At 36.6% G+C, this 24,010-nt stretch overlaps 1 protein-coding gene across 1 annotated transcript in view; it reads left to right on the top strand.

The window, feature by feature from the left end:
• The window catches only part of MET (MET proto-oncogene, receptor tyrosine kinase), a 135,280-nt gene that overhangs the window by 80,721 nt on the left and 30,549 nt on the right, over positions 1-24,010 (top strand). Inside the window, exons 8-18 of the mRNA XM_032276217.1 lie at positions 1,495-1,597; positions 1,697-1,833; positions 2,525-2,686; positions 4,137-4,236; positions 7,790-8,008; positions 14,431-14,577; positions 16,316-16,472; positions 16,667-16,807; positions 19,675-19,905; positions 22,214-22,294; positions 23,601-23,782. Coding sequence (XP_032132108.1) covers positions 1,495-1,597; positions 1,697-1,833; positions 2,525-2,686; positions 4,137-4,236; positions 7,790-8,008; positions 14,431-14,577; positions 16,316-16,472; positions 16,667-16,807; positions 19,675-19,905; positions 22,214-22,294; positions 23,601-23,782 — 1,660 coding nt within the window. The remainder of the gene's footprint in view (positions 1-1,494; positions 1,598-1,696; positions 1,834-2,524; positions 2,687-4,136; positions 4,237-7,789; positions 8,009-14,430; positions 14,578-16,315; positions 16,473-16,666; positions 16,808-19,674; positions 19,906-22,213; positions 22,295-23,600; positions 23,783-24,010) is intronic.

Genomic DNA, 24,010 nt, shown 5'->3' with positions numbered 1-24,010 from the left:
ATAACACAAAGGAGTTACCTGAAGTTCAGAGAGGTGAAGTGTGGCTTAGCAGAGGTAATCCAGAGAGTAAGAGCTGAACAAACCTTCAGACTCAGCTCTGATCAGCTTCGGATCCAAGACCTGTGCTTGTTCTACTGTATTCTACATGTACCCTTCTACAACCTTTTAATTCCATAATCATCAGAGAATCCAGAAATTATTCATTATCACACAGTAACAACAACCAAACATTTCAAGTTTTATGATTGAATCTATGATTTAACCTATTCTATCAGGTGATTGTTTTATATCTAATATAATTCATTTCAGGGTTACACAAAGGTCCAAATCTATCCATTTTACTGAGACCAAAACACTAATGGAGGTAACATTTGTTAGCTGAATGATGAAACAAATTTTTTTCTAGAAATCTTTCTTGTAAATTCTCTAAAACTCTTTTTTTTTCCCCATTTATTTATTTTATTGCATTTTAGGTTTTGGGGTACATGTGAAGAACATGCAAAATTGTTGCATAGGTACACACGTGGCAGTGTGATATGCTGCAACTTCTATAAAACTCTTAATCATTGCATTATAGATCAGGACCTGTAAAACTAAAGCATAATTCATTCTCTTCTTTAAAAAGTTATTTAATAAATCAAATTGGATTTAAATTTTTTCAGAACTATATAATTATTCATTAAGAAATAATTATGTGGAATGCCCATCACAATTTCATTATTCTTTAAGTAATTTAAATAAACATGTGACAAGTATAACCACAGAAATGTACCTGTTGACATACTTTAATGAAGAAATTGACCTATTTGTAGTTAGCCCATTGTTTCATATGCTACTGAAATACCATCTATCTTAAGTAAACCAAACATTATCCCCAAATATTAGTATTATCTCAACTTAGATTGTTATGCACTATTCAATTGGTGAGATCTGCATTGGTAAGGTTTAATATTTCCTGTTTGTCTGTATAAATACAGTAAATGTAAAGTATAGTATAAGCAGGGTGCAATGGCTCATGCCTGTAATCACAGCACTTTAGCAGGCCAAGGCAGGAGGATCACCTGAGCCCAGGAATTCAAGACCAGCCTGAGCAACATGGTGAGACTCCATCTCTACAAAAAAATATTTTTTTAAATTAACCAGAAGCCATGGCATGCTCCTCTAGTTTCCACTCCTGAGGCCGGAGGATCCCATGAGCCCAGGAGTTCAAGACTGCAGTGAGCTATGACCATGCCAATGCCCTCCAGCCTGGGTGACAGAGAAAGATTCTGTCTCTTATTTAAAAAATTTAAAAATAAAGTTTATCATAGTATAGAAATAGAATTTTACAACTTTTGGCCTTAATGCTTATCTTGAAACTCTGCTTGCTATTCAAAGCAGTCAGCTTACCATTTAGAGTTAATGTCACTTTCTATAAAACAGCCTAACCAGAAAATGCCTTGGATTTGTCAGGTATTAAACTTTGGGTTTTTGTTTTTTTTTCTTTTTTTCCAGATTGAAATGCACAGTTGGTCCTGCCATGAATGAGCATTTCAATATGTCCATAATTATTTCAAACGCCCACGGGACAACGCAATACAGTACATTTTCCTTTGTGGTAAGGAAGATCCTATCCCATCATACTTGATTTTTACTTAATCTATTTAAAATTATAAGATGAATAAATTACTTTGTTTTGTTTTTATCTCCCATCCAGGATCCTATAATAACAAGTATTTCCCCGAGATATGGTCCTATGTCTGGTGGCACTTTACTTACTTTAACCGGAAATTACCTAAACAGTGGGAATTCTAGACACATTTCAATTGGTGGAAAAACATGTACTTTAAAAAGGTGCTGTAAATTTATTTTTTGTTGCATCCACCAAATTGAATTAATATCTGTACCTAACAAATTAAGCAGATTTGTGTGTGTGGGTGTGTGTTTGTGTAGAAAAAGTCAAGATGTTTGTTTACTCTCCTGCTGACAAAACTTCCTCCTTCCCAAATTCATCTACTCCTTTTGCCGATTTTTCTTCCCTTCTCCTGTTTTCCAGAAATCCTACTTTTCAGTTTTGTTTTCCCATCCACCGTCTTTATTGTTACAGCTTAGGGTCTAAGCTTTACTATGGGCTGTGAGAGACTGGTAATTGACAGTAATTTAAAATAAACATTTTCATCAAGATTTGTAATTAGGCTGAGTCACTCTGGAGAGGGAAGAAGTGGGGAAGATTGGGTTTGGAAGGCAGTTATGTTTCTGCTTCTCAGAGTTGGAAGAGTTCAGTTTAATCAAGTACCAAAAGTGCTTTAAAGGTTTCTTAAAATCCCAAATGTTTTCCAGTCAAGGACACCTTGTCTACAACAAAGCTAAGTTTGGGATCCAGTCAGATTAAACAGCTGACACTAGAAAAGGCTTTTATCTAGACCACTCGGGAAATTCCCACTTAGGAGCCATTGAGTTATACCCTTTTGATTCATGGATATATTTCTGAAATATGTGTATCTCTAATACCTAAGGTTCATTTTCTTAATTTTTTTTGGTTCAGTGTGTCAAACAGTATCCTTGAATGTTATACCCCAGCCCAAACCATTTCAACTGAGTTTCCTGTTAAATTGAAAATTGACTTAGCCAACCGAGAGACAAGCATCTTCAGTTACCAGGAAGACCCTATTGTCTATGAAATTCATCCAACCAAATCTTTTATTAGGTAAGTAGAAGCTTCTGATGGTTAAAAGAAAATAATAGGGCCGGGCGCGGTGGCTCAAGCCTGTAATCCCAGCACTTTGGGAGGCCGAGGCGGGTGGATCACGAGGTCAAGAAATCGAGACCATCCTGGTCAACATGGTGAAACCCCGTCTCTCCTAAAAATACTAAAAATTAGCTGGGCATGGTGGCGCGTGCCTGTAATCCCAGCTACTCAGGAGGCTGAGGCAGGAGAATTGCCTGAACCCAGGAGGCGGAGGTTGCAGTGAGCCGAGATCGCGCCATTGCACTCCAGCCTGGGTAACAAGAGCGAAACTCCGTCTCAAAAAAAAAAAAAAAAGAAAAAAAAAGAAAATAATAAATACAAGGATAATTTTGCTGTAGAATAGTCAAGAGGAATTGCAGTTTTTGTTTTGTTTTGTTTTGTTTTTTGTTTTGTTTTGTTTTGTTTTGTTTTGTTTTGTTTTGTTTTGTTTTTGAGATGGAATCTTGCTCTGGCTAGAGTATAGTGGTGTGATCTTGGCTCAATGCAACCTCTGCCTCCCGGGTTCAAATGATTCTCCTGCCTCAGCCTCCGGAGTGGCTGGGACTACAGGCGCGCACCACCACACACAACTAATTTTTGTATTTTTGGTAGAGGTAGGGTTTCACCATGTTGGCCAGGATGGTCTCAATCTCTTGACCTCATGATCTACCCGCCTCAGCCTCCCAAAGTACTAGGATTACAGGCATAAACCACAGCACCTGGCTGGAATTACAGTTTTATCTCTGGCTTTGATGCTGTTGTGTTGCTTTTGAAGGCTGCCTTTCCAATACAGGAGAGAAAACTACATTCGGGTTCTGAGTACAATTTGACTTATCAATGCTGGTTCATGCCAAGAAGTATTTTATCTATTCTACTACATTTAAACAGATTATAGCAAAATAGTTTAATGTGGCATTGTAGTATACATGCACTTACATTATGTACATATCAATTCTATACTAACCTTAGTGCCCAGAAGTGAAATAGCATTTTTTCTTCCATTCTTTAGAGTATTTTTTTTGTCCTGCCTGCTTTACACACAGCTTTTCCTTATACCAGACTCTCTTTGAATTGGAATCTCATTGGACTCAGTTCAATCTGCCCTGTTTCCGTAAATTCTATCAGTCTGGCAACAATAGTTAAGTTCAGGTTTTCTTTGTATTTTTTTCAGAAAGGTGAAATACTTATTTTATGTAATTCCGTGAATAAAATACAAATGCATTTCTTAAGCTTATGAAATATGAATTTAAAAAAATTTTTTCAAGTTAAATAAGTTTTTTCCAAAGAACAGTTACCCTTGAACTTCCATCTGATGTTGGCTGTGCCTCCAACCTGTAATCACTGCATGTGATTAAATTGAACCCTGTCTTATAGTACTTGGTGGAAAGAACCTCTCAATATTGTCAATTTTTCTATTTCGATTTGCCAGTGGTGGGAGCACAATAACAGGTATTGGGAAAAACCTGAATTCAGTTAGTGTCCCGAGGATGGTCATAAATCTGCATGAAGCAAGAAGGAACTTTACAGTGGTAAGTTCAAGAACCATTGAGCAATGGTTCTACTCAAAGCTCTGCATCTCTGCCTCTACAACGTGGCTTTCATGACAACTGGGACATCTCAGTTTTGCCTTTAATGTTTGCTAGTTATCTTCCTTGCAATGTAGCCAAATAGTATTTTTTATTCAACAACTGAAATTATCTAGAACCTTGGGCTGACCATGTGGAAAAAATACATATACATACACACATGCATATGTTATGTTCAGACAAAAATGAAGATTACTAATTTGAGACAGTTTTTTTTTAATCTTTTTATGTTTGTTTGTTGGATGTTTGGTTGGTTTGGAGGGTTTATTTGAGACAGTATCTCACCCTGTCACCCAGGCTGGAGTGCAATGGCATGATCTGAGCTCACTACAATTTCCCCTTCCCAGGTTCAAGCCATTCTCCACCTCAGCCTCCCAAGTAGCTGGGACTACAGGGACGAGCCATCATGCCTGACTAATTTTTGTATTTTTTGGTAAAGATAAGGTTTCACCAGTTGGCCAGGCTCCTCTGGAATACCTGACCTCAAATGATCTTCTCACCTCAGCCTCCCAAAGAGCTGGGATTATAAGTGTGAGCTGCTGCACCTGGCCTGAGGCAGTGTTTTTACAGACAATCAGTATAAATGGAAATCACAGCATTTCCCTAGTCCCTTTCTAATGCATCATATAGAACATGGATCCTTTTGCTCTAATAAAATCCTTGGAAAAAGCTGCTGATCTTGTGGCAGTATTCTTGTCTTTCTAAGCAGCAGACATATGCTTTCTTACAGCCCCCTGTTCTTCTTACCATTCTTCTTGTTCCTTTGTTAGCATGTTATCAAGTAACAAGAAAGAGCATTAGAATATTTATGTTATTTCCTAAAGTGTGAATGTTGTTTGGTGTTTCTCCACCTATCCTTATTTCATATAGGTCACATTAAAGTAGTAGTTTTAGTTTAGACCTTAGGAAGGTTGGAGTTATTTCCGAAGATTTCCTATGTTTTGTTAATGCTTTTCTCTAATATAAAATACCATAATGTAGTTGGACTTGTGCACTCAACTCAGAATGAAAGTTCTAAGTGCTCTTGCTCAAGTAAGGTCTTAATTGGTCAGGTGATAGATTGAATTACAGCACTTCCTTTTAGATTTCCCATCCAATATTTCTTGAAGACTAAAACCACAGTGTTCTTTAATTATAAAAGCCAATTTGGGGCTAAAAATGTCAAGCCAAATCACCAAATAATAAGGTCATCTCAAATAAGATTTTTCTTGGCCTTCTCAATCAGCTACATTGCATCACCTCTAAAGAGTATTATTAGATTTTTATCATATTCCTGAGAGATTGTACTCTAGGGAGTCACCATATGAAGCAAAGGGTTTTGAAACCAATCCCCACACATGGCCACAAACAAAGTTAGATTACCACTGCTATTAATTTAAAGGACATCAGTTCTCCACAACTAAGCATAACAATTTTTCATTAACCAAATAAGGATAACAGTAACCCTCCTTGGTTTTGGTATGAAATTTTTTAAAGTAGAAATCTGAGAAATCATTAGTTTATCTAATTAATGCTGAGCTTACATCATTAAAATAATGACTGAATTTCCTTTCTTCTCCCTCACTAGCATTAAGGTGACATACAGAATGCCTCTTAGCTTTAGTCATTCATTTGTAATAAAATATTTATTAAAAACTTTTTAGGTGTCACAAATAACAGTTGCATATCCCATGGAAGATTCAAACAATGGTAGAAGATAAACATCTTATTTGTTTATAGATCTGGAAATATGAACTTCTGTTGTTTAACCACAAACTTGTTAGTACAGTGAAACTATGCATTAGAATTGGACAAGAGTGAAAAATTCAGTGGATCCATTTTACTATTTACTATTTATTTCACTGTTGTTTGTGAAAACTACTTTGTAAAGAAATGTGTATTCGTTCCATGTTCCCTGCCCCTTACAGAATTTAAAGCTGACCATGATGAATTGAACCCATTTATTATTTAACAAATAAAAACCCTTGATCAGGTCTGATTTAGCTATGTATGTCTAGCCACAATAACTTTAAGTCCAATAAACTTGAATCCTTTCAAAACAAAAATAATCATCTTCATAACAAAATGTATATTAATTTGTTAACGTGTACATTATGTCCCAGAAGCCTGTAGTTTATTGTATAGTTCTCAAATTTCTTGTTAGGTAAAATTGTTCATGTCCATTTTTAATACAATAGGAATAAATAGCTTTTAGCATTACCATATTAATTTTATATAAAACTAAGTAATATAATTTAATTTTATCCATATTATATTGTTATCAGTTTTATCTGCTTCCAATATACATTTTTAATGTAAGATCATTTTTTTAATTTTTTTTTAAAACATAGCAAATAACAAATTGTTCGTCCTTTTTATGTATATCCTGAGTCCTTTTTCTATTGTGGGCATAAATAATTGTTTTATCTCCAACTATACTTGCCAAAGAAAAGGAAATCTAAGGGATGTTGTTGCTTGTTTGTCTTTTCCTTGGGGGAAAAACGCAGCCGTTAACCTTAAATGTACCACTATGTGTTGCTGGTTTAGTCTAAGTACAATCAAGAGGAAGCTACATTTTCCAACATTCCATAAATTAGAATTCCAGAGAGGAAGATTTGAAATGAGAGATAAAAGGGCATGAAATAATAATAGCAGAGGCTTTGTGAAATAGAAAGCATAGGAAAAGGTTTTAATATAAAATATGTCATGAACAAAAAGATAGCATGGGAGTGAAGACCATGAATTTTGGAGTTAACGGCCTAGGATTTATATTTGCTATTCTGCCACTCCAAGCTGTGAGACCTGGTCTAACGACATAAATTTGCAAAGCTCAGTTTCTTCATTTGTAAACTGTGGATAATCATAATACCCACCTATAGGATATTATGAGAATTAAATGAAGCCAATCTTGTACAGAACCTGGCACTCAATAATTAATAGCTTAAAACACAGTAATAAGATTACCTAACTACATAGTTAATTATCATTTTCACCATATGGTGCTTGGCACTTTACAAAGTACTTTACCATGTGGTATCCCACACAGTAAATAGCATTTTCATCTTAATTCCTAAGTGAGGAAACTGAGTTACTCAATGTGGGCCCTGCCTCAGTTCTCATAACTTGGGTTAAAGCTAGAAGATGAGCTGAGGGCTTCTAACCCCACAAAGCCCAGCTCCCAGTCTGCCTGCCTGCCTCACACAACGAGGAACAGTTCCTGCAGGTGACTGTCCTGTCTTCATAAGGAACTGAAACAAGATCTGGGCCAGCTTCAGATAGATCAGCATAGCTTATGCTGGGCAAGTGGAGCTCTGTGTTTCTTTAAAGGTTGGGTTGTTTGGATAATTTTGCATGTATCATGTTTCCAGAAATGTATAGTCTAATATTAGGAAGTTAAATATAGATTTTTTTTCAAAAATTATATATTTTCCATTGATTGGAGTGGTGAATTATAAAGTTGCTGTGGATGTTGCCAAGTTGTATTCTGTTTACAGTGGGTAATTGTGTCTTTCTCTAGGCATGTCAGCATCGCTCTAATTCAGAGATAATCTGCTGTACCACTCCTTCCCTGCAACAGCTGAATCTGCAACTCCCCCTGAAAACCAAAGCCTTTTTCATGTTAGATGGGATCCTTTCCAAATACTTTGATCTCATTTATGTACATAATCCTGTGTTTAAGCCTTTTGAAAAGCCAGTGATGATCTCAATGGGCAATGAAAATGTACTAGAAATTAAGGTAAGAAATGCTTTAAACGCTGTCTTAAATCATCAGCTCAAACTTAATTGACTTCATTGCTATATGAATAGAATTGTTGTACTTGGCCAATGTATCTTATACGACACTAGCAAATATCTAAGCTCTGAAAAACAAATCTTTTTGGCATAAAACTAAAAGATAAGTATAACCGTGGGCTGCATTTTAATGAAGCATTTAACAACCCTTTTTTGTGTATGTACTAAGACGTAGCAAATGTGGGACACAAATCCATTAAAGAAAATCCTTGAGATGCATTATCTTGCTGATGTTATACATTTCCCTGGACAGTTCACCCAAATGTGCTCATTATAAGATAAAACATAAGAGCTGTGAAAGTAAATGCATCAATTGTACCTCTGTACTTCCTTGTAATACTCGGAATTTTGTATCTGGGTGTGGTCATCTCTAAGCTAATTTGTAAATGGAACTCGGTTTCTGCCACCCTAGGCATATATTAGCTTCTAAATATAATTTAATAGAGAATAACAGATCATCTTTTCTAAAACAAGTCTGTTGCAAACAAGAACACTAAGGCCCAGAAAGTTTAAGTGATTGACAAGTGACAAAATAGTGACAGAATAATGAAGACTAGAGTGCAGCTTTCCTATGTCCCTTCAGTTATTTCTACTTCAAATAATAACAGAGGCAAAATGCTCAAGATTTGAATTATTCATAGCTTCAGTCACTAGAAACAGCAAAATATTTATCCTTCAACATGTTGTTAAAACATTTAGATTTTTTTTCCTTAAATATGATCTGAATGCAAATACGAACAAGCATAAAGCAATAGGATAGTCTTTATTTGAATGTAATATAAGTTTCCATGGGTCATCTCCATCTAAGTAATAATATGCTTCTATTGAAATTTTTCTGACTTTTTCAACAAAAATTTAACTACAGCCCAGCCTATGCATATGTTCATGCTTATACAAGTTTACTAATCTCATTATTGTGTTTTGTACAATAATTAAGCAAGCCCAGCATGAAATTGAATGGAAGCCCGCTTCAATGAGCAGTGTGTTTACAACAGCAAAGTTCTTTCATCTGGTTCTTTAATTAGTTTTAGAAAGGGAGAAATAGCTTTTATCACTTCTTTTTTTTTTTTTTTTTTCAATAAAACTAATCTAGTGTGACCTTTTGCTTTCAACAATTACTGTGTTTGCCATTTGAAAGATTCCATTCGGTTTTCTTGATGATAACAAAGGTTTATGTGCAAATAGTTTTACACCCAGAGAAACTCTATTTTTCTGTTCCTGTATCTATGATGAAGGGATTAGAGATAAACGGTTCTTTATCTACCCTTCCAAATACAGTCTTTATGGAAGAGAAAACTTCTTTTCCTGTAAATTAAATAACCATTATTCAACATCTTACAAAATTGTTGGACCAAGAAAAACGTAATTTGGCATCATCCTCGGTCTGTCAATGTTATTCTCAACATGGCGAAAGGGCTTCTAGAGACTGGTACAAAATACTTTATTTTCTTGCCTATACATAGAATGACTATTTCTCTAACAAGTGTATAGCACCTGCTTTGTGACAGAATAGTAATCTAGTGGGAGCAGTGGCAGTTCAGGAAGATTATTTTAGTATCATCATTCAATATTTTTCCTTCATTTTTCTTATGTATGAGAAGAAAGCTAAGGCATAAGAGAATATTTGTCGTGTCAGCAATCTAACTCTTTATCAATACATTAAGTTGATCACATTAAAACTTCTACCTCTCAGCCAGGCAAGGGGGGCTCATGCCTGTAATACCAGTATTTTGGGAGGCCAAGGTGGGTGGATCACTGGAGATCAGGAGTTCAAGACCAGCCTGGCCAATATGGCAAAACCCTACCTCCACTAAAAATACAAAAATTAGCTGTGCCTGGTGGTGGGCACCTATACTCAGGGGGCTGAGGGAAGACAATGGCCTGAATCCAGAAGGCAGAGGTTGCAGTGAGCCAAGATGGCGCCACTGCACTGCAGCCTGGGAGACAGAGCTAGACTGCCTCAAAAAAAACCTGCTACTTCTATTAGGGCAGAAACAAAGCATGAAAAAAGAAAAGAGAACGCTTCTTCTAGACAATCAGTTGACTGTTTTTATCCAAAGAAAGGTAGCCATTTTATTTCATGTCGTACTATTTCAATTACCATTCAAAACATGAGGGTGTAATATGTTTGTACTTCATCAATTAAAGTCCTCTGCAGAGAATCATGTGTTTACATGGGGATATGCTTTTTATTACCAGGAAGAGTTCATGCTCCTCCCCTCATGCAGCCATGCATGCAAGAGTTCCTTGGCTGAAAAGAGCTTGTGGTCATTTCCTGCCCTAGTTGTGAGAGTTGCCTCAATTCATAGTAGGCCCAGTGACTACACCATGGGCTAAAGGGTAAGCCAAGTTTGGATGAGAGAACATAATAGGGGTCAAGCATAAGTCACCCCTCAGAATGAAGTTGAAGCCCCATAGATGAAGAAAGTAGTTTATGGCCACGGATTCAAGTCCCCCAAGATCAGTTGTGGACAGTGGTCATCAAAAGTAGGCACCTGTTTGGGGATACACATGACTCCCAAAATGCCTCTATTGATAACAGCTCATATTTGTATGAAATTTTACAGTTGATACTGTGCTTCGGCATATTTTATTTCATTTGAGTCTCATGTGGACCCATGAGGTTGGCAGGTCAGTGATGATTATCCCCATTTATAGGTAAGTAAACAAAGGCTTAGAAAGATTAGCTGATTTGTCTTGGGTCATCCGGGGAGCAAACAGCAGAAGTAGGGCCCACACTCAGGATTCTTGATTCCAGATTTGGTCCTTTGCCACTGCATACACTAAACTACAGTATTTCTTATATTAACTCTCATTTAATGTATGCTAAAATACCTTTCAACATAGTCACTTTCCTATCATATGATATTTATATTATCTATGCAATTCTTTAAGTGGAATAGCTCTACACTTTCTATAAATATCTAAACATTGACTCTGTTTAAAGAAACGCTGTATTTCTGCCTAATTATCTGATTTCTGACTTTTTATGCATGAGGATATCTTATGAATAGTAGAGAAGTATTCTGTTTCATGCTGGAACAAGGACTGCCTGACATTGCCTTGGGGATTTATCTTATTCTGCAGCATATAGGAATATGTGGGAATAAAGACTCTTCAAACGTTCAATCTGGAGAAGTCAGGTCTAACAGGAAAAAGGAGGGCAGGAAGATAAGCCAGGACAGGGAGCAGAGGCTTGGTTTAGGACACTGTCATCACAAGAACAAATGCTGAGAGCTCAGGTGGAGGTGAAGCATCAGTGTGTGGGCATTGGAAGAATCAAGAAGGAAGCATGGTTCTGAACTGTCCCAATCCACGTGCTGCCCAGGACCAGCCAGAGGTTGTCCTTCTCCCTTTGAATAATTTATCTGCAACTCTATCCTCAATCCCAGTCAAAACCACCATGAACTCAGTTCTGAGTCCAGACAGGGTGAAAGTGAATGATTCTTTCCTCAGAGGTCATTTGGCCCAGTGTCAAGACCCATTCTTATTAATGGTTCTCATAGCTTACTCTCAGACTAGTATTTCTTTGTGCTGCCCAGGTTAATGAGCATTCTGCAAAAAAAATATATATCCCAGGGCTCAAAGACAGTACCTGTGGGCTCATAGTACCTAATAGTAAAGGTCCCCAGCTAGCCAGCGAAGCCATCCATTTAATTTTGGTTGGCCCAGCTTTTCCCAAATGGCCAGGGAAGTTTTCCCCAAAATGCCTATTAACATCTGGAGGAACTCAGTTATGAAGCTGTCTGTGAAGGCTTGTTGCTTGGTTCCTAAGTTGAGGGACTTGTGTCCTCTAGGTGAAGTGTGAATCTCACCTCCTCACCTCCACCTCACTAATTTCCTACTGCTGATCTCCCTGGACTTTGGACTCTCACCTGGCTGGGTCGTGCTACCAAACTGTACCAACTTGCCCAGATCCAGCACTGTGGCCATCTGGATGTATGAAAACTTGAAGGACCCCTCCTCTTATAATGTTATTTTTCAGATCCTACCCACTTCCATTGCCATCTGCTTGGTTCTGTAGCCATCTCAGACATGAGTCCCAAGGCCTGAATCCTGGATAGAAAGAAACATGTCACGCCCTGCCAGAGTTGGCGAGGAAAGGGACATGGTACATCCTGATGTAGCACATTGGAAGTAATTAGTTTTCATTTTTGAAATGGATCCATTGTAGCATTACAGTGAGAGGAAGAAATCCCTAGTCATCGTTATATTCTAAGTGACTAGCACTGTGTCTAACACACAGTAGATGGTAAGTAGATTTTGTGTCAAATGGAATTTGATTTGCTTTATGACCTAGCCCATTTCTGGACATTAGTTCTCAATATGTAAAGCAGAAATGACAATAATACATACTTCAGGGGGAGTGTCTTTGTAGGATAGTATGAGATGATTATAACTAAATCGCTCTATATCCATTGGAGATTAAAGATCAGAAAGTTCTCTCTCTTTTGTTGCTTTATTTTTAAATCCACATTACCATTTTAGTGACTGAAATCACCCTGAAACAGTTGAATGACTTTAATAATAGTTAATATTCAATAATAAATATTAATAAAATTAATAGTAAAAGTTCTAAACATACGTTTTTTAACATCTCAATAAAGCTATGTTTGTTTTATTTTAAATGACAAAAATTAGCTGATGCCTTTTTAAATTTTTCCTTATCTGAGCTCCATTGTTATATAAAAGTGAGTTACCAGTATCACTTTTGTAATATCTGGGATTTTAGGCTTCTAAAACAATTACATATATATATACATATGTATAACATAGTAGTTGCTTATATAAGTCACTACTTACCGTGTGTTCTTTGATATACACATATAAAATGAGAGTCAGTGGATGTGTGGTCTGTTTTTGTTTTAGAGAAGCCTTTATGCAACATTAAAGGAGATTCAGCATGAAACAATAAGTATTGGAAATGCAAATGTTGTATGTTCATCCCTTCCCCCAACCTTAGTCATGATCTAAGCAAGCAAGATACATTTAGACCGTTTCTCATAAATCAAACCCTCCAGCTCTTTAATCTCTTATTTTCTTTGTCATTCCCTAAATTCCCTCCAACATGTGGATAAGGGCTTTGTCCCTCTTCAGACCTAACTAACAAGTTGTTGTTTGAAGCCCTAAAGTGATCTCTTAGATTGATGTGCTTCTGTGTTGTGTTGTTCTGTGTGGCTGACCTGGTTCAATGGACTACACATACTGCTTCTAGAAGTATCATAAGGATAGGGTTTGTCTATATCCATTTTTTCTGAAACTACAATATCAGGTTATAAAGAAGTATTTTCTTTCAGCTTCTTTTCCCAGAACAATAACTGCCTGACTAATCAATCTATTGAGATCCATGTGAGACAATACACGTGAATGGAGTTTGCCAAGTATTAAAGATTATATAAAACAAAGTAGCAGCATTGTAGCTATTACTTGCTGCTCTTTGTCCATAAAAAAGTAGTAATATTTTTTGATATATGTCACCTCAAAATAATAGCTTTCTCAATAAATAACTGTACTCATTAAGTCTTGATATGAGAAATTATACCTATGTTTGCACTTCTTTTAAAAGACTAATTATTGGTTTCTCAAACAAAATGTTGATGTTTTTAAAATGCCTGATGGTAACTTCAGTTAACTAAATATGTCAAATTAACTAATTTTTTAAAAATGTTTGTATAGCTATGTAATTGTTCAAAATAATATAATTGTGCTCTCAAATTATAATGAAGGTCATATAACATCTCACATGAATTTCTTTAAAAATGAATTCACTTATGTATAGGATTCAAGTGTACAAGAAGAATGAAAGTAAACTACCCAACTCAAACAAAAAAGGAATGTATTAATATTAATATAACATAATACAGTATTAATATATTAACAGTGATTTAACATCAGCTCTCTGGAGATGAGACCCAGGCATCAGTATTTTTTAAAGTTCTCACTGTAATTCCAAAAGCAAAGTCAAGGTTGAGAATCTCTGCATTAGTCAGTTTTAGGTGGTACAACAACTGAATTTCTAAATTGTGTCTTTTTTGCCTAACATCAATATCCCCTGAAGACAATACAGTAGTGAGGTGATGATAGGTAAGACATCATTCCGCATTTAAGGACGTGAAGCAAGAACCTCTTTTCTTTTCTGTAAGGTCCAATTTGATGCAAAAGCTACATGCTGTAATTCCTAAAATATATCCTGAAATGGTCACACTCCCCATTAGCCATCCCAATTTCCCTTGAAAATTAGTATCATAGAATCATGTGCCTTGGCAAACAACATGGCCTGTGTTTGCAGTGTATTTATATTCCTTTGCCATTGTTAGCATTCCTGCAAAACTGTGAAGTGTTAACAATCTTTTTTTTTCCTTCCAGGGAAATGATATTGACCCTGAAGCAGTTAAAGGTGAAGTGTTAAAAGTTGGAAATAAGAGCTGTGAGAATATACACTTACATTCCGAAGCCGTTTTATGCACAGTCCCCAGTGACCTGCTGAAATTGAACAGCGAGCTAAATATAGAGGTGGGATTCCTGCATTCCTTTCATGATGTAAATAAGGAAGCCAGTGTAATTATGTCATTCTCAGGCTTAAAATAAATCATTAAAGCTCATTTATGTGTGGGTTGTGGCTCATCAACTCAGCCTCCATTCCTGGTTGTTATTTTAGAAATAGTTCACATTGTCTCCTTCCTCAAGCTTGGGAGGTAGATCTCAAAAGTTCCTTCTACCCACACTGCTTCTCCATCATGCCGCACTCTTCCCAAAATTGCTGTAATTCTCAGAAGATATAAGCATGCATCCAAGAGTGTCCTTCTACTGCCTCCCACCACCCCAGGAGGCCAGAGACCGTGTTCTGCTGCCAACCACAGTGATCACTAATGCATAGATTCCCATAAATAAAGGAAGATGCATGTACCAAACAAAGTAAAATAAGGATTAAACTACTTCACAGCAACTTCTTTCGTGTATATAGCTGAATCAAACAACCTAGAACCAAAGTTAGTGATCTTTTTTCATTCTTTTTTTAATAGTTTCATTGTGATGTAATTCACATACCATGTAATTCACCCATTGAAAGTGTACAGTTCAATGGGTTTTGGTATATTACATTGTTAATTTCTTTGACTTATGGTAAAATATATGTAATGTTTGCCATTTTTATATATTGCCATTTTAGATATATTACATAAAATATATGTAATATGATGTTTGCCATTTTAAACATTTTTGAATGTACAATTCAGTTGCATTGATTTCATTCAGTGTTATGTAATCATCAGCATTATCTAATTACAGAACTTTTTCATCACCCCAAACAGACGCTCTATAACCAATAAGCAGCAATTCCACATACCCTTCTCTCCTCCAGCTCCTGATAACTTCTAATCTACTCGCTATCTCTAGAATTTGCCTATTCTAGGTATTTCACGTGAGCGGAATCATACAATATTTGTCTTTTCGTGTGTGGCTTATTTTACTTAATGTTTTCAAGGTTCATCCACGTTGTGGCATGTGTTGGTACTTCATTCCTTCTTGTGGATGAATAATATTCCATTGTATACATATGCCACATTTATCAAAGAATAAGTGATTTTTAAAGGGTTCTGGAAGTCTTCTGAAAAGTTATGAGATGGAAAAACATACAAAAATTAGGAAATATAATGCTGACTCATAAGATCAGAGTTGGAATTTCAGACGGACCATTAATCCTAAAAATCATAAAATGTTAGAGCCAGAAGGGACTTCAGAAATTTCTGCTGTATGTTAAAACTGAAGGAAAAGTATTCTGAGACTTTATTTTTCCATCATAACAGTATAATTATTTACCTCTTACGGGAAGTCTTCTCTGCCCTTCACCATACCGTCCAGGACAGAATTAATGTCCCATTGTCTCTGTTGATTACTATTTAGTCATACTTCTATGGTACATACCACACTTTTCTGTAATCATTTATTTATATGTCTGTCTCCCCTTCTACACTTCAGTTCCTGCTTTTTGTAGCTCTTTTTATCCCTAATACCTAGTTACAAATACAAACAGCTAAGTACCATGTAAGTACTTCAGGAATCACTGTCCCCTAATTATTTGAACACTGGAGCAAAATTGAGGAATTTCTTACTATCCTGAAGGCAGTTATGCCATTTGTAGAATGGCAATAACCAGGTGATACTTTGGGCCCAGAGAGATTGTGCTACAACCTGTGCGGTACAAATATCTATCATGGCTAAATGCTGATTTTTCTTTATTTGTCATTTTTAGTGGAAGCAAGCAATTTCTTCAACCATTCTTGGAAAAGTAATAGTTCAACCAGATCAGAATTTCACAGGATTGATTGCTGGTGTTGTCTCAATATCAATAGCACTCTTATTACTACTTGGGCTCTTCCTGTGGCTGAAAAAGAGAAAGCAAATTAAAGGTGCATTTTTGTTACTGTTCATTTTTAGAAGTTACCTTAAGAATACAGTCATTTCGGTTTAAGATTGTCATAGATTTGTGTGTGCTGTCTTATATGTAGTCCATAAAACCCATCAGTTCTGGGCACTGGGTCAAGGTCTCCTGGGACCCATGATAGCCATCTTTAACAAGTTCTTTCTTTCTCTCTGTTTTAAGATCTGGGCAGTGAATTAGTTCGCTATGATGCAAGAGTACACACTCCTCATTTGGATAGGCTTGTAAGTGCCCGAAGTGTAAGCCCAACTACAGAAATGGTTTCAAATGAATCTGTAGACTACCGAGCTACTTTTCCAGAAGGTATATTTCAGTTTATTGTTCTGAGAAATACCTATACATATACCTCAGTGGATTGTGACGTTTATTTTTGGTTTTGCATTTATATTTTTATAAAGACATTAAAGAAATATTTACCTCTACCATATAAGTATTTGACACAGAATTACATGGCTCTTATTTTTAAATGAACCCATGTATGTATTACATTATGATTTTAGAGTCCATAAGCTCTCTTCTCACTAAAAGGTTAATTTTGAAATCATTTGAGTAAATGATTTCAATTTGTTTATCATCTAAGTGCAATGGTAAGAAATTGTGAAGGTCTCTTTTATAATCCAGGAAGAGTTAAGCTACAAAACATATACGTATTTAAATGTAAGTTGGAACTGCTACATTTTTTACCTGTTGAAGCCCAGACATTGAAATTGTACTGTTAGTAATTCTTTGAAGTGTTCTCAATGAACTGTTAGTACACAGCCTTTTTCCCACAGTATTCTAGGACTTGAATGTATTTTGAGACTTAGCCAAGGAAAACCTTCAGTTATGCTATGAAAAAAGGGAGGGGTCAGTATCATCAGCTTTGTAAAACACTAGGCCTAGTAATGTTCAGGTTAACCAGGGCTTTTCTTGTTGTTTTATTTAAATCTCCTGGTAAAAGCAAAATGTCTGTATTGTATCAACCCCATTATCTTTAAGAGTTACAGGATGTGAGTCAAGTACAAGCATTTCCTTGGTTGAATATTTACCATTGGACAAATGAAATGAGTCACAGATCATGGAGGATACTGGAAAAGTTAGAAGTTGCTCATCCAAACAAGTTCAAGAGCAATGAAGCACTAAACATTTTTACATTTTCAACACTTACTGCCTCTTATGTTTTGGAGTTTGTTATTTCTATGAAGATACACATAGTAAACATTGTCTTTGCCCACCTGATTCCATTCACCATTAAAAATTCATTCCATTAACCATGTGGAGAAATCAAACCTAGTTTATTGTTTTGAAATTTAGATATATTTAGTATTGTGTATGTACATTTTATATCTCTAATCTAAGATCATTAAAATTTACAAATTTTCTTTGAAAAAAAAAACTTACCTAATCTTCTTTGAACCTCCTTACTCATGCTCTGTCATCGTTGCTAAGAAGGTTGAGTTTCACATTCTTTTCCCCATCGAGCCTGCTCCCTGCAGACATGAAAAGATGAAATAGGTAAAAGAGGGTCATCTAGAGAGAATGAGAAAATAGGTGCACAGCCAAAACCTAGTGAAGAGGCAACTGCAGAGCTTTCCTCTCTACATCTGGTGCGGACAGCATTCTCATCAGTCTTTTTCATGGAGACCTAGAGTTCTATGTGGTGTGACACCAGGGTTGCACATTGATGGTTTCTATTGGTTTTTGTGCATGTTTGAATTTAGCTGAAGAGTCAAGAGAATTTTCATATCCAAGGACTTTTGTCCACATCGCACCAAGGATTTCCCTCAATCTCTGCACCATTAAGCATTTAGAGCCTGATCTCCAGATGCAAAGGCTTGGGAAGTGAGAATGAAAGAACTGAGTTTAGAGAGGCTGATTGGCATTTCCAGTCCCCTGGGGAAGGTTTGGAGACCCTGACTCCTTGGAATTAAAGGAGCAAGTACCCAGCCAGGCTCCTTCCTTCCTCACCCATCCAACATTTCAGGTACTTCCCTGATGTTCCACATCCTTCTTTGAAGGTTGCACCTATCTGGTTTCTGGCTAGTATCTACTATTACTGTCATTGATGCCCAAAGCCTTTCTGGAACCACTTGTGGCCAAGTTCATTTATTATTAATCAGCCTGTCCACTGTGGAAAATACTAAAAATGCTTAAATTGGGTTAGGAATAGTCAAGGTGCTAACAGCATTCTTTTTATGCCCTTCTCTCAGATTCTGATTCTGAATCAGACAAACGATATCTTTTGGTGCCAATAGGGAACCCCCAAATAACCCTCTCCCTATGTTACATACTACTACATTTCAATGCTATGCCTAGTTCATCTTTATGTCAGTTGCTGTGGCTATGACGCCCCCTCCTTGATATATATGAATTCCCAGTGGGAAGAGAAAAGAAAAGTGAAAATGATGGCTTCTTTACCCTATTTGGCATTAAGAAATTGACTATCAGCACAATTTCTTCCCCTTGAAATGAAAAATGTTTCTCCTTGCAAAAGGGAACTTTGTCTGAGGCTCTTACAGAGCTTTGGTTATAAAGATCAACGTATAAGGAATGCTTACCCCTTTCATAGTGCCCTTAACTAAACAATGAGGATGGTCCACTAACTGAGATCTAACCTGCCTTCTGTAAACAGCAGTGACACTAAATCCAGTGCCATCACTGCACAGTGGAGAATTTTCCACTAATATGAAAAGCTTTCAGTTCTGGGAATATAGCCATTATTTATTTCTAATCATATGTGTATTTTTCCCTTGGCCAGGAATCCATAAGTTTTGCACAATAGTAATTAATTCCATTAATAAACAGTAGTCTCTCAAAGGGCATCTTTTTCATTTTCTTATATTTGAGCTGGATTTTTGTGAGACCAGGCAATTGCTCAACTACCTTTGCTGCTTTCCATTCTTAAGGACATAGCATATTCAAAAATAAACCGTAAGCATGGATTTTTGCTATTGATAAAAATAGAAATGTCTAAGGAAATGAGGATAGAAAGCTTTCAAAGTTAATACTTAGTCTACTTAAATGAAAATCTGCCAACATTTTATGAAATGCTTGTATATATAATTCAGTGTCTTTTCCCAATTTATTATCATTTTTATCAAACTAATTCTGTTATAAAGGCTATTCCTGTTGCAGTCTCCATTAAATGAGGTTTTACTGTTGTTCTTTAATAATTTTACTTCATCTTACAGATCAGTTTCCTAACTCATCTCAGAACGGTTCATGCCGACAAGTGCAGTATCCTCTGACAGACATGTCCCCCATCCTGACTAGTGGGGACTCTGATATATCCAGTCCATTACTGCAAAATACTGTCCACATTGACCTCAGTGCTCTAAATCCAGAGCTGGTCCAGGCAGTGCAGCATGTAGTGATTGGGCCCAGTAGCCTGATTGTGCATTTCAATGAAGTCATAGGAAGAGGTAAGTATTTCCACTCAGCTTTTTGTTAAATACGATTTTCCAGTAAGCATTTTATCTTCGGCCTTTGCAGATTAGGAACTTAGACAATGGTGAAAGCAACTGACAGAGCAATGATAACAAACATACTTGATTTCTGTTCTATAGAAATGCATCCTTGTAAATCATATCCATGGGGATTTGCCCCTGTGCATGGAAGCAATTGGATAATCCCCCAAACATATCAGAACTAAATTACAATTCATCCTCATCCTGTGCATACTAGCAACTATCGTTTCTTGGAAGGTGCCATTTCTTTTCTTTCAAAAATCAGGGTCAGGTGCAGTGGCTCACGCCTGTAATCCCAGCACTTTGGGAGGCCGAGGCTGGCAAATCACCTGAGGTCAATTCAAGACCAGCATGGCCAGCATGCCGAAACACCATCTCTCTTAAAAGACACAAAAATTCGTCGGGCGTGGTGGTGGGTGCCTTTAATCTCAGCTGCTAGGGAGGCTGAGGCAAGGAGAATTGCTTGAACCTGGGAAGCAGAGGTTGCAGTGAAATGAGATTGTGCCACAGCTCTCTAGCCTAGGTAACAGAATGAGACTCTGTGTCAAAAAAACTAAATAAATAAATAAAATATAAAAAGTCATTCTTTTAATTTTGAATATTTTTATTCAATCTCTCTCCAGTCTTTCTTTACCCTGAGAATAGTGACAAACTCTGTGAAGCCTGGTTTATAGCAGTTTGTACACTGCTGGACAGCATCAGAAGACAGAGAATTTATAGCATTCCCCCAATCTAAAGCAACATATATCATCTCTACAATGCACTCCAATTTCTTTATACAAAGATAAGTGAATGTTTGTAATAAGCCAGCCAGAGCAGCAATAACAGCTAGCATAAACAGTATTTGTGGAAATATTTAGCAGAAAAAGAAACCAATCAGAAACCAGGAAATGAACTCCACTCTTCTTGGTTTTTGTTTTTGTTTTTTTTTTTTCTAAAAAGCTTTTACCCTTAATACTAAATGGCCTCTGATCCCTTTTATTATATACATGCTGCAAGAGGCTGTACAGGCATCTGCCAGTGTGACACAAGAGAAGCTGATGGCGTGATTTGCCTTATATGAACATGAGGCCTTCTCACTTCCCTGTGGTAGCATCCACATATTCTTCCGTCGAACACCTCAAAGCATAATTCTTCATGTGCTCCTTCTTCCCCAAGAGTGGCTTCACTGTTAACAAACATGTTTCCATTTCTCATCGGAGTAACATAGAGTTCTGTCATAGGCCTATAAATCCCAGTAATTGCACCAGTTTTACAGTGTGTGAACTCACTAATTGTGTTCTAACTTCTAATTCTACACATTGGAAAACTAGAATTTTTTTTTATCATGAAAGGTGCTACAATGGCAATTATTTCTTTTTTGAAGTTATAATCATTAACAGCTCTATAAATATTAGCTACTATGTATTTATATGGTTTTCTCCAGGAGAATAGGAGTACTCAAGAGCACAGGTTTTATTTTATTCTTTTTGCATTACTAGAGGGTAGCTTAATGCCTGACACTCACATACTAGGCACTCATGGTGTCTTGGCCAGCTGGATGAATTAATTAGTGAATGACTTACACAGCTATCAGACATTTGGCACCTCTGGGGAAAATTACTGCCACTGGATAAAAGGCTACCATTGGGAAAATGATGTGGTTAAAGTCAAAGAGAACTGGATGAAGTGAGTCAGGGTGAATTTGCTTCATTTGGGCAACTGCCTTTCAGTTTCTGCCAACCTGGATTACTTATTAACCGGTGACGAATGGGGAAATCCTTATTCTATAATACTAATCTTATTTTTAATGGCAGCATTTTTATTTCTTTTCAGTTTATTAGAATATAGGGGACTTATTTTATTATAGTTCTTCATGTAGGTAAACTTTATTTTCATATTTTAAAATACCATGTAATCCTTAAAAGTAATAAATTTAGTTGATGAGGCAGATATTACTCACCGTTTCAGTGGTTCCACTATGGTTGAATATTTTATTAGATTAGCCTTTAATATGAGTCATATCACCTACAACTTATTCATGAATTAAACCATCACATTGCTTATATCCTTGGGTGAAATGTGTTGCATCTACATGTATATTTACAAACACACATACACACCTACAGTGGTATAGTTAATCAAAATGTAATGTAATCTTTAATGTAATCTTTCACTGTATAGAAAGAAGAAGGAAGAAAACGAAGCTTATGAAGGGCTTGATAGGTAATTATTTCATGATTAAATGTTAGGCAGTACTAACCAAGTTCCTTCCTTTGCACAGGGCATTTTGGTTGTGTGTATCATGGGACTTTATTGGACAATGATGGCAAGAAAATTCACTGTGCTGTGAAATCCTTGAACAGTAAGTGGCATTTTATTTAACCATGGAGTATGCTTTGTGGTTTGCAACCTAATAAATTGCTTATAATAAAATGTTGATTTACACTTTCCCCTTGTGGAAAAATCAGCTACCACAGAAATGATGGGCCTAATTCTGAAAATTTGTTTTGTTCTAAACTTTCATTGAACTATTTCTTCTGAAATGATCCCTCAGAGCCCTCATAAGTAAGCAGGTAGGAGAAATGAGTTTTTTGGACCAACTGAGTATCATTTAGCTATAACTATGTTTGGCTTATAATATTTGTTTTTCAAGTGACAGTTATGGAAACTATTGGAAGCATGTTGGCACATACAGTAGTAATGACTCATTTTACCCAGAGGCATTACTATAATTAATTTTTAACTACAACTTCCATTAAAAAAATAAAAAAAATGAAATAAGACAAACCGGAGAAAACTACACTGGCAGAAAATTGAAAAATCATAAGTATGGTAATACCTCATTTATCCACATTTTTGGAGAATGAGGCATTCCACATATATGAACTTCCTAAATAAGTGAAACTTATCCCTTTTTAATGCTGAAACATTACTTAAAATTTTAGCTGTTATTGAGAAAATCCTTTTAAGATGAAATGCATACTCTGTTTAAGGGAATGCTTCCAAATACAAACTAAGCCTTTACTAGTGACCCCAAGCCATAATTATAGCCATAAATTACTATGCTACACAAACAGTGTACTTCGCATACGTAGGGCTCCTGGCTCTGCCTTTGTTGACAGGTCTCACATGCTTGCATTTTCTGCTCCCATTTCTCATTTTCTGCTTGCAAATTGCAGCAGCCTGAAAAATGTTTACCAGCTCTACTACAAACTTCCATGGGAATTAATAAGCTTTAAGTGCACAAATGAAAGGTTTTCCTGCAAGATACTTTATTGCCACAACTACTTCAGTCTTTTTAAAATATAAATTGACATGCTAAGCATTGTTCTACGTGGTTAATTTTGTTGGAAGTCTGACCACGAGAGAAATCAAGGGACAGTCTTTATGAAACCTACATACAAACTTTGTACTAAGTTTATAGGAGAGAACCTGGTGGCTGGCTGGACTCTATCTTGCAAAAGTGGGTGTAAGTGGCGACTGGAAGGCATACTGCAGGGTGGCATCATTCACTCAGATGTGTTGTAAAAACAACACTCTGTGGTTGAAACCTCAGGACAAGATGTTAACTGTATATTTTTTCACTTTCATTGTGCTTCTTATCTAAATTTGACAAAGCATTTACTGCTCCATAATGAAGTTAATGTCTCCACCACTGGATTTCTTAGGAATCACGGACATAGGAGAAGTTTCCCAGTTTCTGACCGAGGGAATCATCATGAAAGATTTTAGTCACCCCAATGTCCTCTCGCTCCTGGGAATCTGCCTGCGAAGTGAAGGGTCTCCGCTAGTGGTCCTACCATACATGAAACATGGAGATCTTCGAAATTTCATTCGAAATGAGACTCATGTAAGTTTACTGCCAAACTTACTAACTGGCAAACTGGCTGTAAGCCAGGCATCCTTTCAAAATAGGCCTGCTCTGAGTCTTTAAAAAGCTAGTAGCCAGCCGGGCGCGGTGGCTCACGCCTGTAATCCCAGCACTTTGGGAGGCCGAGGCGGGTGGATCACGAGGTCAAGATATCGAGACCATCCTGGTCAACAAGGTGAAACCCCGTCTCTACTAAAAAAAAAAAAA

Source organism: Sapajus apella, unplaced genomic scaffold (assembly GCF_009761245.1).
Source record: "Sapajus apella isolate SASKATOON/1434 unplaced genomic scaffold, GSC_monkey_1.0 scaffold7, whole genome shotgun sequence".
Taxonomy (NCBI): domain Eukaryota; kingdom Metazoa; phylum Chordata; class Mammalia; order Primates; family Cebidae; genus Sapajus; species Sapajus apella.
This window is presented reverse-complemented; position numbering and strand designations above follow the sequence as displayed.